This window comes from Salvelinus alpinus, chromosome 3, assembly GCF_045679555.1.
Source record: "Salvelinus alpinus chromosome 3, SLU_Salpinus.1, whole genome shotgun sequence".
Classification (NCBI taxonomy): Eukaryota; Metazoa; Chordata; class Actinopteri; order Salmoniformes; family Salmonidae; genus Salvelinus; species Salvelinus alpinus.
Window position 1 is genome coordinate 97612505 of NC_092088.1, and position 15652 is coordinate 97628156.

General features: G+C 42.1%; 1 protein-coding gene across 1 annotated transcript; it reads left to right on the forward strand.

Annotated features, from left to right (window-relative positions):
* The first annotated feature begins 581 nt into the window (after positions 1 to 581).
* Positions 582 to 12119, forward strand: LOC139571601 (zinc-binding protein A33). Its single transcript, XM_071394608.1, has 7 exons — positions 582 to 3158; positions 4230 to 4325; positions 7171 to 7404; positions 7505 to 7527; positions 8077 to 8195; positions 8354 to 8614; positions 9928 to 12119. Exons 1-7 carry the CDS (start codon positions 2745 to 2747, stop codon positions 10200 to 10202), a joined length of 1422 nt encoding a protein of 473 aa, XP_071250709.1. The 5' UTR covers positions 582 to 2744; the 3' UTR covers positions 10203 to 12119.
* The last annotated feature ends 3533 nt before the right edge of the window (positions 12120 to 15652 follow it).

A 15652-nucleotide genomic window follows, 5' to 3' on the forward strand; every position in this document is an offset into this window, starting at 1 on the left:
GGCCCTGAGCACACAGGCAAGACAACGCAGGAATGGCTTCGGGACAAGTCTCTGAATGTCCTTGAGTGGCCCAGCCAGAGCCCGGACTTGAACCCGATCTAACATCTCTGGAGAGACCTCAAAATAGCTGTGCAGCGATGCTCCCCATCCAACCTGACAGAGCTTGAGAGGATCTGCAGAGAAGAATGGGAGAAACTCCCCAAATACAGGTGTGCCAAGCTTGTAGCATCATACCCAAGAAGACTCGAGGCTGTAATCTCTGCCAAAGGTGCTTCAACAAAGTACTGAGTAAAGGGTCTGAATGCTTATGTAAATGTGATATTTCAAAACAAAACCATGTTTGTGCTTCGTCATTATGGGATATTGTGTGTATTTTGATTAGGGGAAAAAACTATTTAATAATTTTTTAGAATAAGGCTGTAATGTAACAAAATGTGGGAAAAGTCAAGGGGTCTGAATACTTTCCAAATCCACTGTAAGTGTTTCCAATGGCATCATCAACCAATTGGTAGACAGGTAGGATAGGTAGGCGATTTTAGTAGGCAACTGCTTAAAATCACATCATGCACACTGATGATGTCATTGGAAACTTATCTTCCTTTATCTTCATTACTACAAAACATAGAAACACACCGTTTCCCCACCTCAGGTAGCATCATTACGTTGAGATGGTGCTGTTGAACATTTCAGAAAGTTCTCTTCATGTTAGAACACTATGGGAGGCAACCTGGATGTCTAGAGAGACTACTCTAAGTTCATATCTTTTTTAAATGTAACCTTTATTTAACTAGGCAAGTCAGTTAAGAAAAATATATTATTTACGGTGACGGCCTACCAAAAGGCAAAAGTCCTCCTGCGGGGACGGGGGATTAAAAATACAAATCAATTCAATAGAAATATAGGACAAAACACACATCACGACAAGAGAGACTGCACAACACTACATAAAGAGAGACCTAAGATGACAACATAGCATGGCAGCAACACATGACAACACAGCATGGAAGCAACACAACATGACAACAACATGGTAGCAGCACAAAACATGTTACAAACATTATTGGGCACAGACAACAGCACAAATGGCAAGAAGGTAGAGACAACAATACATCACGCAAAGCAGCCACAACTGTCAGTAAGAGTGTCCATGATTGAGTCTTTGAATGAAGAGATTGAGATAAAACTGTCCAGTTTGAGTGTTTGCTGCAGTTTGTTGCGGTTTTCATCAAGGATCTCTCTGTACTTTTCTCCGTTCATCTTTCCCTTTATCCTGACTAGTCTCCCAGTCCCTGCCGCTGAAAAACATCCCAACAGCATGATGCTGCCACCACCATGCTTCACCGTAGGGATGGTGCCAGGTTTCCTCCAGACGTGAAGCTTGGCATTCAGGCCAAAGAGTTCAATCTTGGTTTCATCAGGCCAGAGAATCTTGTTTCTCATAGTCTGAGAGTCCTTTAGTTGCCTTTTGGAAAACTACAAGCGGGCTTTCATGTTCTTTTTACTGAGGAGTGGCTTCCGTATGGCCACTCTTCCATAAAGGCCCGATTGGTGGAGTGCTGCAGAGATGGTTGTCCTTCTGGAAGGTTCTCCCATCTCCACAGAGGAGCTCTGTCAGAGTGACCATTAGGTTCTTGGTTACCTCCCTGACCAAGGCCCTTCTCCCCCGATTGCTCAGTTTGGCCGGGCGGCCAGCTCTAGGAAGAGTCTTGGTGGTTCCAAACTTCTTCCACTTGAGAACGTTGGAGGACACTGTGTTCTTGGGGACCTTCAATGCTGCAGAAATGTTTTGGTACCCTTCCCCAGATCTGTGCCACGACACAATCCTGTCTCGGAGCTATATGGACAATTCCTTCGAACTCATAGCTTGGTTTTTGCTCTGACATGCACTGTCAACTGTGGGACCTTATATAGACAGGTGTGTACCTTTGCAAATCATGTCCAATCAATTGAATTTACTGCATGTGGACTCCAATCAAGTTGTAGAAACATCTCAAGGATGATCAATGGAAACAGGATGCACCTGAGCTCAAATTCGATTCTCATAGCAAAGGGTCTGAATACTTATATAAATAAGGTATTTATGTTTTTAATACATTTCTAAAAACCTATTTTAGCTTTGTCATTATGGGGGTATTGTGATGTCATTATGGGGGTATTGTGATGTCATTATGGGGGTATTGTGATGTCATTATGGGGGTATTGTGATGTCATTAAGGGCTATTGTGATGTCATTATGGGGGTATTGTGATGTCATTAAGGGCTATTGTGTGTAGATTTATGAAGACATTTTGTTATTTAATCTATTTTGGAATAAAACTGTAACGTAACAAAATGTGGGAAAAAAGTCTGAAAACTTTCAGAATGTTTTGCTGTATCTTCCTCTATCTTGTTTACTAGAAAACATAGAAACACATAGTTTACCCAGATGTTGATGTTGGGGTGGTGCTGGAAATGATGAATACGTAGTTGAAACATTTTGACATTTCCTCTTAAGGGGTCGGGTTTCTGAGACTAGCCATTGAGCGCTGTCCGTCCGTCTGTCTAAAAACAGTAACACCAGACTATAAATAGCCACCAGGGGGGTTTCCTGTTGTGGCCAAACAGCACCGGTGATTGTGTAATCATTGCTACGCATTAAACATTAAGCAAGCTGCTGCAGAGAGTAGCAGAGCAACAGACCATAATACTGTAGCAAGAGGCACCTATCAAAGATCCAGTGATCAAGGAGAGATCAATCTGTTTCCATGGCGTCTGAGCAGCAAGGGGGTGATGAGCCCTCTCTCCCCAGGGAAGAGGCCGTGTGCCCGGGCTGTCAGGGATCAGGGCCCCTGGTCCTGCCGTGTGGCCACAGCCTGTGTGAGGCCTGCCTGGGACTGTGTGAGGGCGAGCTGGGCCAGGGGGGCTGTACGATCTGCTACGGCAAAGACCTGCTGGACTGCGTCCTGAAGAGACTGCTGGACTCCCTGTTCCAAGGGCAGCCGCGGCGGGCCAGGGATGGAGGGGTAGAGGACGGGGACAGGGAGATGTGTCCTCTGCATGGGGAGAGGCTGACATTGTATTGTGTGGAGGACAAGGAGATGGTGTGTGTGGAGTGTCAGAGCGAGGAGCACGACGACCACGAGTGTCGTCCCACGGAGGAGGCTGTGCACGACTGCAAGGTGAGAGTTGTGTGACTGACTACCTACACAGATACTCAGAGACGAAAGCGGAATTCAGAGTCCACAAACGCAGAGCTGCAATAGTTGACTGGCCAATTGTGACATAGCTACAACTGCTCATCGGGGGAAGCACAGCCCAGCCACACGCCATCCCAACACTCCCAACCAACACGGCTCCACGAATATAATCAGAATTCATGTAAACATTACAGTTTTGAAAATATAGCTTGTCCAAAATAAAGTGGTCTCTTGGCACACCTTACCCTACGTATGAGGTAAGTTTGAGCCACGGACAGGGTAAGTTAAGCCGCCTACAAATTTATGAACTGAATTAAATTTTACCACTACCTTGTTAAAAACATGTCCATTTTTTTTTCTCCCAAATCACAGTCACTTAAAAAAAAAAACATTTTAAGCATCTTTGAACTCAGGCTTAACACCTAACAAACACTTTGTACTTTTGAAAACACTTTTAACACGGGCCAGGCCCTGTTGTTACCTCATATCCCAGATATAATGCCTTGAATTACGCCTGGGAAGAAAACACTTCAATTTGCTCAAATTGCCATTGGCTCAACCAGTGGCTCAACTTAACCCCAAGGAAAACATTTTGACTATATTAGCCCACACAGCTACAAGGATGCACTTTCATGCCATGTTTAGGACCTCATATTGACGCTGATAGAGACCCCAGCTGATGTATAGAACAATCTTAATATGATCTACTTTGGTTTAGATACAAAACTTCATGAAAACAAGTTTTTTGGACCTCTTCCTTATCACTTTTCCCACGTGGTTTCTTCCTTCACAGACTCCATGAAATTAGGACCTCTTCCTAAATATACTGTAAAATTATACATTTTTGTATCATTTCCTAGAAACAAGGTTGTCTCAACTTACCCCTTTGGCTCAATTTACCCCACTCTCCCCTACAGTACAATACAGATCTGACGTGGCTGTTAGAAACCCTAACCAAGTGAGATGGAGACAATCTTTGGTTGATCACTGTCACACATATGTTTATGTTGACTGACCCCTGACCTCTCTCTAACCATTGACCTCTGACCCCAGAGGGAGCTGACGTCTGCCCTGAGACCTCTACAGGAGAAGCTGGAGGCTCTGAACACTGTCAAACAGACCTGCGGGGAGTCAGCTGAACACATCAAGGTTAGGGGGGGGTCAAAAGGCGTCAGATCCATCCGATAGACAGAACGATGGATCATTTCTGGGTTTGAATGTGACTAGTTGTGTGTCATACCATTGATCAAATATACTTCCATCAGGACTGTGACATGGTAACAGCACAATAACTGGGATTGATGTTGAAACAGTAGACTCAGTCAAAATACATTATTAATATCATACAGCAGAAGTATATTATCATTGATATCAGACAGTAGATACAGTCGAAGTACATTATCATTGATATCAGACAGTAGATACAGCAGAAGTCCATTATCATTGATATCAGACAGTAGATACAGTCGAAGTACATTATCATTGATATCAGACAGTAGATACAGCAGAAGTACATTATCATTGATATCAGACAGTAGATCCAGTAGAATACATTATCATTGATATCAGACAGTAGATACAGTTGAAGTACCTTATCATTGATATCAGACAGTAGATACAGCAGAAGTACATTGTCATTGATATCAGACAGCAGATCCAGTAGAATACATTATCATTGACATCAGACAGTAGATCCAGTCGGAGTACATTATCATGGATATCAGACAGTAGATACAGCAGAATACATTATCATTGATATCAGACAGTAGATACAGCAGAAGTACATTATCATTGATATCAGACAGTAGATCCAGTTGAAGTACATTATCATTGATATCAGACAGTAGATCCAGTTGACGTACATTATCGTTGATATCAGACAGTAGATACAGCAGAAGTACATTATCATTGATATCAGACAGTAGATACAGCAGAAGTACATTATCATTGGTATTAGACAGTAGATCCAGTTGAAGTACATTATCATTGATATCAGACAGTAGATACAGTAGAAGTACATTATCATTGATATCAGACAGTAGATCCAGTTGAAGTACATTATCATTGATATCAGACAGTAGATACAGCAGCAGTACATTATCATTGATATCAGACAGTAGATACGGCAGAAGTACATTATAATTGATATTAGACAGTAAATCCAGTAGAATACATTATCATTGATATCAGACAGTAGATCCAGTTGCATACATTATCATTGACATCAGACAGTAGATCCAGTCGAATACATTATCATTGATATCAGACAGTAGATCCAGTCGAAGTACATTATCATTGACATCAGACAGTAGATCCAGTCGAAGTACATTATCATTGATATCAGACAGTAGATCCAGTTGAAGTACATTATCATTGATATCAGACAGTAGATACAGTAGAATACATTATAATTGATAGACAGTAGATCCAGTTGAAGTACATCATCATTGATATCAGACAGTAGATCCAGTCGGAGTACATTATCATTGATATCAGACAGTAGATCCAGTTGAAGTACATTATCATTGATATCAGACAGTAGATACAGCAGAAGTACATTGTCATTGATATCAGACAGCAGATCCAGTAGAATACATTATCATTGACATCAGACAGTAGATCCAGTCGGAGTACATTATCATGGATATCAGACAGTAGATACAGCAGAATACATTATCATTGATATCAGACAGTAGATACAGCAGAAGTACATTATCATTGATATCAGACAGTAGATCCAGTTGAAGTACATTATCATTGATATCAGACAGTAGATCCAGTTGACGTACATTATCGTTGATATCAGACAGTAGATACAGCAGAAGTACATTATCATTGATATCAGACAGTAGATACAGCAGAAGTACATTATCATTGGTATTAGACAGTAGATCCAGTTGAAGTACATTATCATTGATATCAGACAGTAGATACAGTAGAAGTACATTATCATTGATATCAGACAGTAGATACAGCAGCAGTACATTATCATTGATATCAGACAGTAGATACGGCAGAAGTACATTATAATTGATATTAGACAGTAGATCCAGTAGAATACATTATCATTGATATCAGACAGTAGATCCAGTAGAATACATTATCATTGATATTAGACAGTAGATCCAGTAGAATACATTATCATTGATATCAGACAGTAGATCCAGTAGAATACATTATCATTGATATTAGACAGTAGATCCAGTAGAATACATTATCATTGATATCAGACAGTAGATCCAGTAGAATACATTATCATTGGTATTAGACAGTAGATCCAGTTGAAGTACATTATCATTGATATCAGACAGTAGATACAGTAGAAGTACATTATCATTGATATCAGACAGTAGATCCAGTTGAAGTACATTATCATTGATATCAGACAGTAGATACAGCAGCAGTACATTATCATTGATATCAGACAGTAGATACGGCAGAAGTACATTATAATTGATATTAGACAGTAGATCCAGTAGAATACATTATCATTGATATCAGACAGTAGATCCAGTAGAATACATTATCATTGATATTAGACAGTAGATCCAGTAGAATACATTATCATTGATATCAGACAGTAGATCCAGTAGAATACATTATCATTGATATTAGACAGTAGATCCAGTAGAATACATTATCATTGATATCAGACAGTAGATCCAGTAGAATACATTATCATTGATATCAGACAGTAGATCCAGTCAAAGTACATTATCACTGATATCAGACAGTAGATCCAGTAGAATACATTATCATTGATATCAGACAGTAGATCCAGTCAAAGTACATTATCACTGATATCAGACAGTAGTTCCAGTAGAATACATTATCATTGACATCATTTCCTGAGCTCCTAATCCCACTTGATAAACTGCTGAAGTATTGATAGAGATGAGGTCATTCCGATTCTGATATTCCCTCCATCTCCTGTATCTCCTCTTTTCATTCCTTCTTTATCCTGTTGTCCCCTAATCCCCGTTTACCCCTGCAGAGCCAGGCACAGCAGACCGAGCGCCTGGTGCAGCAGCAGTTTGAGAAGCTGCACCAGTTCCTCCGAGACGAGGAAGCTGCTGTGATCTCTGCTCTGAAGGAAGAGGAGCAGGAGAAGACCCAGAGGATGAGGGACCGGATAGACAGAACAACAGACCAGATCAACTCTCTAGCTGAGGCCATTGAGGCGACGGTGGAGGCCATGGACACTGGTGATGACATATCCTTCCTCAAGGTACGGACTCATCAGAGAACAAGATTACGATATGAAAAGAGGTTGTAATATAAGGATATTATTGTTTGCCTTTCAAGTAAGACGTCATCTTTTCCATTAGAACTTCAAGAGGACCTCTGAGAGGTGGGTGTGTTGCTCTATTCTTTTCCTTCGTAGTTGTGCATCTTGTAATCTCAGCACCTATAACCTAATCTCACCTATAACCTAATCTCACCTATAACCTAATCTCACCTATAACCTAATCTCACCTACAACCTAATCTCACCTATAACCTAATCTCACCTACAACCTAATCTCACCTACAACCTAATCTCACCTATAACCTAATCTCACCTACAACCTAATCTCACCTATAACCTAATCTCACCTTTACCAAATCTCACCTACAACCTAATCTCACCTATAACCTAATCTCACCTATAACCTAATCTCACCTATAACCTAATCTCACATATAACCTAATCTCACATCTCACTTGTAACCTAATCTCACCTACAACCAAATCTCACCTACAACCTAATCTCACCTACAACCTAATCTCACCAATAACCTAATCTCAGCTACAACCAAATCTCACCTATAACCAAATTTTGTATGGGCTACCTCTGTCTGTCTGTCACAAGAGATTATACATTTTGTAAACCTGTTGAGACATGAACCTTCTTCTGACAGGACTCAGGTGACAGTACAGGAGCCAGAGGAGGTGGCAGGAGCTCTGCTGGACGTCGCCAAACACCTGGGCTGTCTCAACTACAGAGTCTGGGAGAAGATGCAGGACGTCATTACATACAGTGAGTAGAGGGAGACGATAAGATCACAATACAATACACAATCACAATACAATACAATACATCACAATACACACAATACGTGTTTTGAGTATTGTAGGAATGATAACTCAATGTTCTCTCTCTCTCTCTCCCTCCCTCCCTCCCTCCCTCCCTCCCAGCTCCTGTGACTCTGGACCCCAACACGGCTGATACCTGCCTGTCTCTGTCTGATGATCTGACCAGCCTGCGGTACACAGAGGAGGAGGAGAGACTCCCTGACAACCCAGAGAGGTTCTGTTACTATGAGTGTGTTCTGGGTTCCGAGGGCTTCAACTCCGGACGACACACCTGGGACGTGGAGGTGGGCGTGAACAGCGAGTGGGCCGTGGGCGTGGCACGGGAGACGGTCTCGAGGAAGGAGTGGTTCCCCCCGAGCCCAGGTACTGTCTCCTGCCATTGTGCCATTGAGCAAGGCACATAACTTCCACAGCTCTCCGTCCAGAGGCGCTGCTCTGTGGCTGACCCTGTGCCAATCGTTGTGAATGTGCAAAAAATCAACCTTTTCTCAAATGGACAATAAAGTATCTATTGGTTTGGCTGGGGTAGGCCGTCATTGTAAATAAGAATTTGTTCTTAATTGACTTGCCTAGTTAAATAAATAATATATATATATATATATATAATCTATTCTATTCCATTCTATTCTATTGCATTCTATTCCATTCTATTCTATTGCATTCTATTCTATTGCATTCTATTCTATTGCATTCTATTCTTTTGCATTCTGTTCTATTGCATTCTGTTCTATTGCATTCTATTCTATTGCATTATATTCTATTGCATTCTATTATATTCTATTGCATTCTATTCTATTCCATTCTATTCTATTCCATTCTATTCTATTCCATTCTATTCTATTGCATTCTATTCTAATCCATTATATTCTATTGCATTCTATTCTATTGCATTCTATTCTATTCTATTGCATGCTATTCTATTCCATTCTATTCTATTCCATTATATTCTATTCCATTCTATTCTATTCCATTCTATTCTATTGCATTCTATTCTAATCCATTCTATTCTATTGCATTCTATTCTATTGCATTATATTCTATTGCATTCTATTATATTCTATTGCATTCTATTCTATTCCATTCTATTCTATTCCATTCTATTCTATTCCATTCTATTCTATTGCATTCTATTCTAATCCATTATATTCTATTGCATTCTATTCTATTGCATTCTATTCTATTCTATTGCATGCTATTCTATTCCATTCTATTCTATTCCATTATATTCTATTCCATTCTATTCTATTCCATTCTATTCTATTGCATTCTATTCTAATCCATTCTATTCTATTGCATTCTATTCTATTGCATTCTATTGCATTCTATTCTATTCCATTATATTCTATTGGATTCTATTCTATTCTATTCCATTCTATTCTATTCCATTATATTCTATTGCATTCTATTCTATTCTATTGCATTCTATTCTATTCCATTCTATTCTATTGCATTCTATTCTATTCCATTCTATTCTATTGCATTCTATTATATTGCATTATATTCTATTCCATTCTATTCTATTGCATTATATTCTATTCTATTGCATTCTATTCTATTCCATTCTATTCCATTCTATTATATTGCATTATATTCTATTCCATTCTATTCTATTGCATTCTATTCTATTGCATTCTATTCTATTGCATTCTATTCCATTCTATTGCATTCTATTCTAGAGAGGGGCCTGTGGACCATCTGTTACTATGGAGGTGAATACCGCGCCCGCACGGCCAGCGCCACCCCCCTGGTCCTGAAGAGAAGGCCCCTGGAGGTCAGAGTGCAGCTGGACTGGGACAGAGGCAGGGTCATCTTCTCCGACGCCTCAGACAACACGCTCATCTACAAGTTCCAACACAAGTTCACCCAGAGAGTGTTCCCTTACTTCTCCAACACCTGCAAGAGACATCCTCTGAGGATCTCCGCCGGGAAGGTGTCAGTGACAGCGGAGTAGCTTGGTTTATTAATTAAGAGCTGATTTGGTAAACCTACAGTTAGGGACATTAAAAAGCTGTTGCTGCAGAACAGGTAAAAACATTTGCTTCAAAGTGGATGCACCTCTGCTGCCACAAAGGCATTTTGAAAAAGTCACTTTTTTTATGCAGCTACTTGACTGCTTTCTGTCTCTCTGGTTTCTAATCTCAATAGATAATCTCTCTCTCTCTCTGGGTTCTAATCTCCATAGATAATCTCTCTCTCTCTCTCTGGGTTCTAATCTCCATAGATAATCTCTCTCTCTCTCTGGGTTCTAATCTCCATAGATAATCTCTCTCTCTCTCTGGGTTCTTATCTCCATAGATAATCTCTCTCTCTCTCTCTGGGTTCTAATCTCCATAGATAATCTCTCTCTCTCTCTGGGTTCTAATCTCCATAGATAATCTCTCTCTCTCTCTGGGTTCTAATCTCCATAGATAATCTCTCTCTCTCTCTCTGGGTTCTAATCTCCATAGATAATCTCTCTCTCTCTCTGGGTTCTAATCTCCATAGATAATCTCTCTCTCTCTCTGGGTTCTAATCTCCATAGATAATCTCTCTCTCTCTCTGGGTTCTAATCTCCATAGATAATCTCTCTCTCTCTCTGGGTTCTAATCTAAATAGATAATCTCTCTCTCTCTCTGGGTTCTAATCTAAATAGATCATTACTGACTTGTGCCGCGATGTAAACATGCATGCTATAAAAGATCTTTAGTCTTTCCATCAGAGGGTATGAATGCAGGGCTTGAATGACCTCCATGTGATTTGCACTCATGTCATTTAACAGTAGCAATGTGGTGCATTATATGGTTTCTATGACAGGGGACAGTATATGGTTTCTATGACAGGGTACAGTATATGGTTTCTATGACAGGGGACAGTATAGGGTTTCTATGACAGGGGACAGTATATGGTTTCTATGACAGGGTACAGTATATGGTTTCTATGACAGGGGACAGTATATGGTTTCTATGACAGGGGACAGTATATGGTTTCTATGACAGGGGACAGTATATGGGTTCTATGACAGGGGACAGTATATGGTTTCTATGACAGGGGACAGTATATGGTTTCTATGACAGGGGACAGTATATGGTTTCTATGACAGGGGACAGTATATGGTTTCTATGACAGGGGACAGTATATGGTTTCTATGACAGGGGACAGTATATGGTTTCTATGACAGGGGACAGTATATGGTTTCTATGACAGGGTACAGTATATGGTTTCTATGACAGGGGACAGTATATGGTTTCTATGACAGGGGACAGTATATGGTTTCTATGACAGGGGACAGTATATGGTTTCTATGACAGGGGACAGGATATGGTTTCTATGACAGGGGACAGTATATGGGTTCTATGACAGGGGACAGTATATGGTTTCTATGACAGGGGACAGGATATGGTTTCTATGACAGGGGACAGTATATGGTTTCTATGACAGGGGACAGTATATGGTTTCTATGACAGGGGACAGTATATGGTTTCTATGACAGGGGACAGTATATGGTTTCTATGACAGGGGACAGTATAGGGTTTCTATGACAGGGGACAGTATATGGTTTCTATGACAGGGGACAGTATATGGTTTCTATGACAGGGGACAGTATATGGTTTCTATGACAGGGGACAGTATAAAAGGCTTTTGTAACTTTTGATATACACTGTATTGTTTGAATAAAAGGTTTAGCTTGTTTTCCTCTCTCGTGCTTTCAGGAGAATTTTTGCACAAAAATGATTGTAGTTAGGCAGGCCTGAAGTACTGTAACAATGTTAAAATGAAACATACAACTGTTTTAAAACCTATTTTTTGATTGACAATGTGATCATTAGGCTGTTGACCTGTCCACAGCTTGTCCATATGAACGAACATTAAGACATATAAAGGCATTGGATCTGTTATGGATGTGTGTCAGTGGTTTTCAGAGCAGAGTGATGGAGTGTAACCTTTCAGAGCAGAGTGATGGAGTGTAACCTTTCAGAGCAGAGTGATGGAGTGTAACCTTTCAGAGCAGAGGGAGGGAGAATAACCTTTCAGAGCAGAGTGATGGAGGGAGTGTAACCTTTCAGAGCAGAGTGATGGAGTGTAACCTTTCAGAGCAGAGTGATGGAGCGTAACCTTTCAGAGCAGAGTGATGGAGTGTAACCTTTCAGAGCAGAGTGATGGAGTGTAACCTTTCAGAGCAGAGTGATGGAGTGTAACCTTTCAGAGCAGAGTGATGGAGTGTAACCTTTCAGAGCAGAGTGATGGAGTGTAACCTTTCAGAGCAGAGTGAGGGAGCGTAACCTTTCAGAGCAGAGTGAGGGAGCGTAACCTTTCAGAGCAGAGTGATGGAGTGTAACCTTTCAGAGCAGAGTGAGGGAGCGTAACCTTTCAGAGCAGAGTGATGGAGTGTAACCTTTCAGAGCAGAGTGATGGAGTGTAACCTTTCAGAGCAGAGTGATGGAGTGTAACCTTTCAGAGCAGAGTGATGGAGGGGGTGTAACCTTTCAGAGCAGAGTGAGGGAGTGTAACCTTTCAGAGCAGAGTGATGGAGTGTAACCTTTCAGAGCAGAGTGATGGAGCTTAACCTTTCAGAGCAGAGTGAGGGAGAGTAACCTTTCAGAGCAGAGTGATGGAGCATAACCTTTCAGAGCAGAGTGATGGAGTGTAACCTTTCAGAGCAGAGTGATGGAGGGGGTGTAACCTTTCAGAGCAGAGTGATGGAGTGTAACCTTTCAGAGCAGAGTGATGGAGTGTAACCTTTCAGAGCAGAGTGATGGAGTGTAACCTTTAAGAGCAGAGTGATGGAGGGGGTGTAACCTTTCAGAGCAGAGTGAGGGAGTGTAACCTTTCAGAGCAGAGTGATGGAGTGTAACCTTTCAGAGCAGAGTGATGGAGCTTAACCTTTCAGAGCAGAGTGAGGGAGAGTAACCTTTCAGAGCAGAGTGATGGAGTGTAACCTTTCAGAGCAGAGTGATGGAGCGTGTGACCTTTCAGATTAGAGTGAGGGAGAATGTGTAACCTTTCAGAGCAGAGTGATGGAGCTTAACCTTTCAGAGCAGAGTGAGGGAGAGTAACCTTTCAGAGCAGAGTGATGGAGTGTAACCTTTCAGAGCAGAGTGATGGAGTGTAACCTTTCAGAGCAGAGTGATGGAGTGTAACCTTTCAGAGCAGAGTGATGGAGGGGGTGTAACCTTTCAGAGCAGAGTGAGGGAGTGTAACCTTTCAGAGCAGAGTGATGGAGTGTAACCTTTCAGAGCAGAGTGATGGAGCTTAACCTTTCAGAGCAGAGTGAGGGAGAGTAACCTTTCAGAGCAGAGTGATGGATCATAACCTTTCAGAGCAGAGTGATGGAGTGTAACCTTTCAGAGCAGAGTGATGGAGGGGGTGTAACCTTTCAGAGCAGAGTGATGGAGTGTAACCTTTCAGAGCAGAGTGATGGAGTGTAACCTTTCAGAGCAGAGTGATGGAGTGTAACCTTTAAGAGCAGAGTGAGGGAGCGTAACCGTTCAGAGCAGAGTGATGGAGCTTAACCTTTCAGAGCAGAGTGATGGAGCGTAACCTTTCAGAGCAGAGTGATGGAGAGTAACCTTTCAGAGCAGAGTGATGGAGCGTAACCTTTCAGAGCAGAGTGAGGGAGAGTAACCTTTCAGAGCAGAGTGATGGAGCGTAACCTTTCAGAGCAGAGTGATGGAGCGTGTGACCTTTCAGATTAGAGTGAGGGAGAATGTGTAACCTTTCAGAGCAGAGTGAGGGAAGGTAACCTTTCAGAGCAGAGTGAGGGAGCGTAACCTTTCAGAGCAGAGTGAGGGAGTGTAACCTTTCAGAGCAGAGTGATGGAGCGTAACCTTTCAGAGCAGAGTGATGGAGTGTAACCTTTCAGAGCAGAGTGATGGAGTGTAACCGTTCAGAGCAGAGTGATGGAGCGTAACCTTTCAGAGCAGAGTGATGGAGTGTAACCTTTCAGAGCAGAGTGATGGAGTGTAACCGTTCAGAGCAGAGTGATGGAGTGTAACCTTTCAGAGCAGAGTGATGGAGCGTAACCTTTCAGAGCAGAGTGAGGGAGAGTAACCTTTCAGAGCAGAGTGATGGAGCGTAACCTTTCAGAGCAGAGTGATGGAGCGTGTGACCTTTCAGATTAGAGTGAGGGAGAATGTGTAACCTTTCAGAGCAGAGTGAGGGAAGGTAACCTTTCAGAGCAGAGTGAGGGAGCGTAACCTTTCAGAGCAGAGTGAGGGAGTGTAACCTTTCAGAGCAGAGTGATGGAGCGTAACCTTTCAGAGCAGAGTGATGGAGTGTAACCTTTCAGAGCAGAGTGATGGAGTGTAACCGTTCAGAGCAGAGTGATGGAGCGTAACCTTTCAGAGCAGAGTGATGGAGTGTAACCTTTCAGAGCAGAGTGATGGAGTGTAACCTTTCAGAGCAGAGTGATGGAGCGTAACCTTTCAGAGCAGAGTGAGGGAGAGTAACCTTTCAGAGCAGAGTGATGGAGCGTAACCTTTCAGAGCAGAGTGAGGGAGAGTAACCTTTCAGAGCAGAGTGAGGGAGAGTAACCTTTCAGAGCAGAGTGAGGGAGAGTAACCTTTCAGAGCAGAGTGATGGAGCGTAACCTTTCAGAGCAGAGTGATGGAGCGTGTGACCTTTCAGAGCAGAGTGAGGGAGGATGTGTAACCTTTCAGAGCAGAGTGATGGAGCGTAACCTTTCAGAGCAGAGTGAGGGAACGTAACCTTTCAGAGCAGAGTGATGGAGAGTAACCTTTCAGAGCAGAGTGATGGAGAGTAACCTTTCAGAGCAGAGTGAGGGAACGTAACCTTTCAGAGCAGAGTGATGGAGCGTAACCTTTCAGAGCAGAGTGATGGAGTGTAACTTTTCAGAGCAGAGTGAGGGAGAGTAACCTTTCAGAGCAGAGTGAGGGAACGTAACCTTTCAGAGCAGAGTGATGGAGCGTAACCTTTCAGAGCAGAGTGATGGAGCGTAACCTTTCAGAGCAGAGTGATGGAGCTTAACCTTTCAGAGCAGAGTGATGGAGTGTAACCGTTCAGAGCAGAGTGATGGAGTGTAACCTTTCAGAGCAGAGTGATGGAGAGTAACCTTTCAGAGCAGAGTGATGGAGTGTAACCGTTCAGAGCAGAGTGATGGAGTGTAACCTTTCAGAGCAGAGTGATGGAGAGTAACCTTTCAGAGCAGAGTGATGGAGTGTAACCGTTCAGAGCAGAGTGATGGAGCGTAACCTTTCAGAGCAGAGTGATGGAGCTTAACCTTTCAGAGCAGAGTGATGGAGTGTAACCGTTCAGAGCAGAGTGATGGAGTGTAACCTTTCAGAGCAGAGTGATGGAGAGTAACCTTTCAGAGCAGAGTGATGGAGTGTAACCGTTCAGAGCAGAGTGATGGAGTGTAACCTTTCAGAGCAGAGTGATGGAGAGTAACCTTTCAGAGCAGAGTGA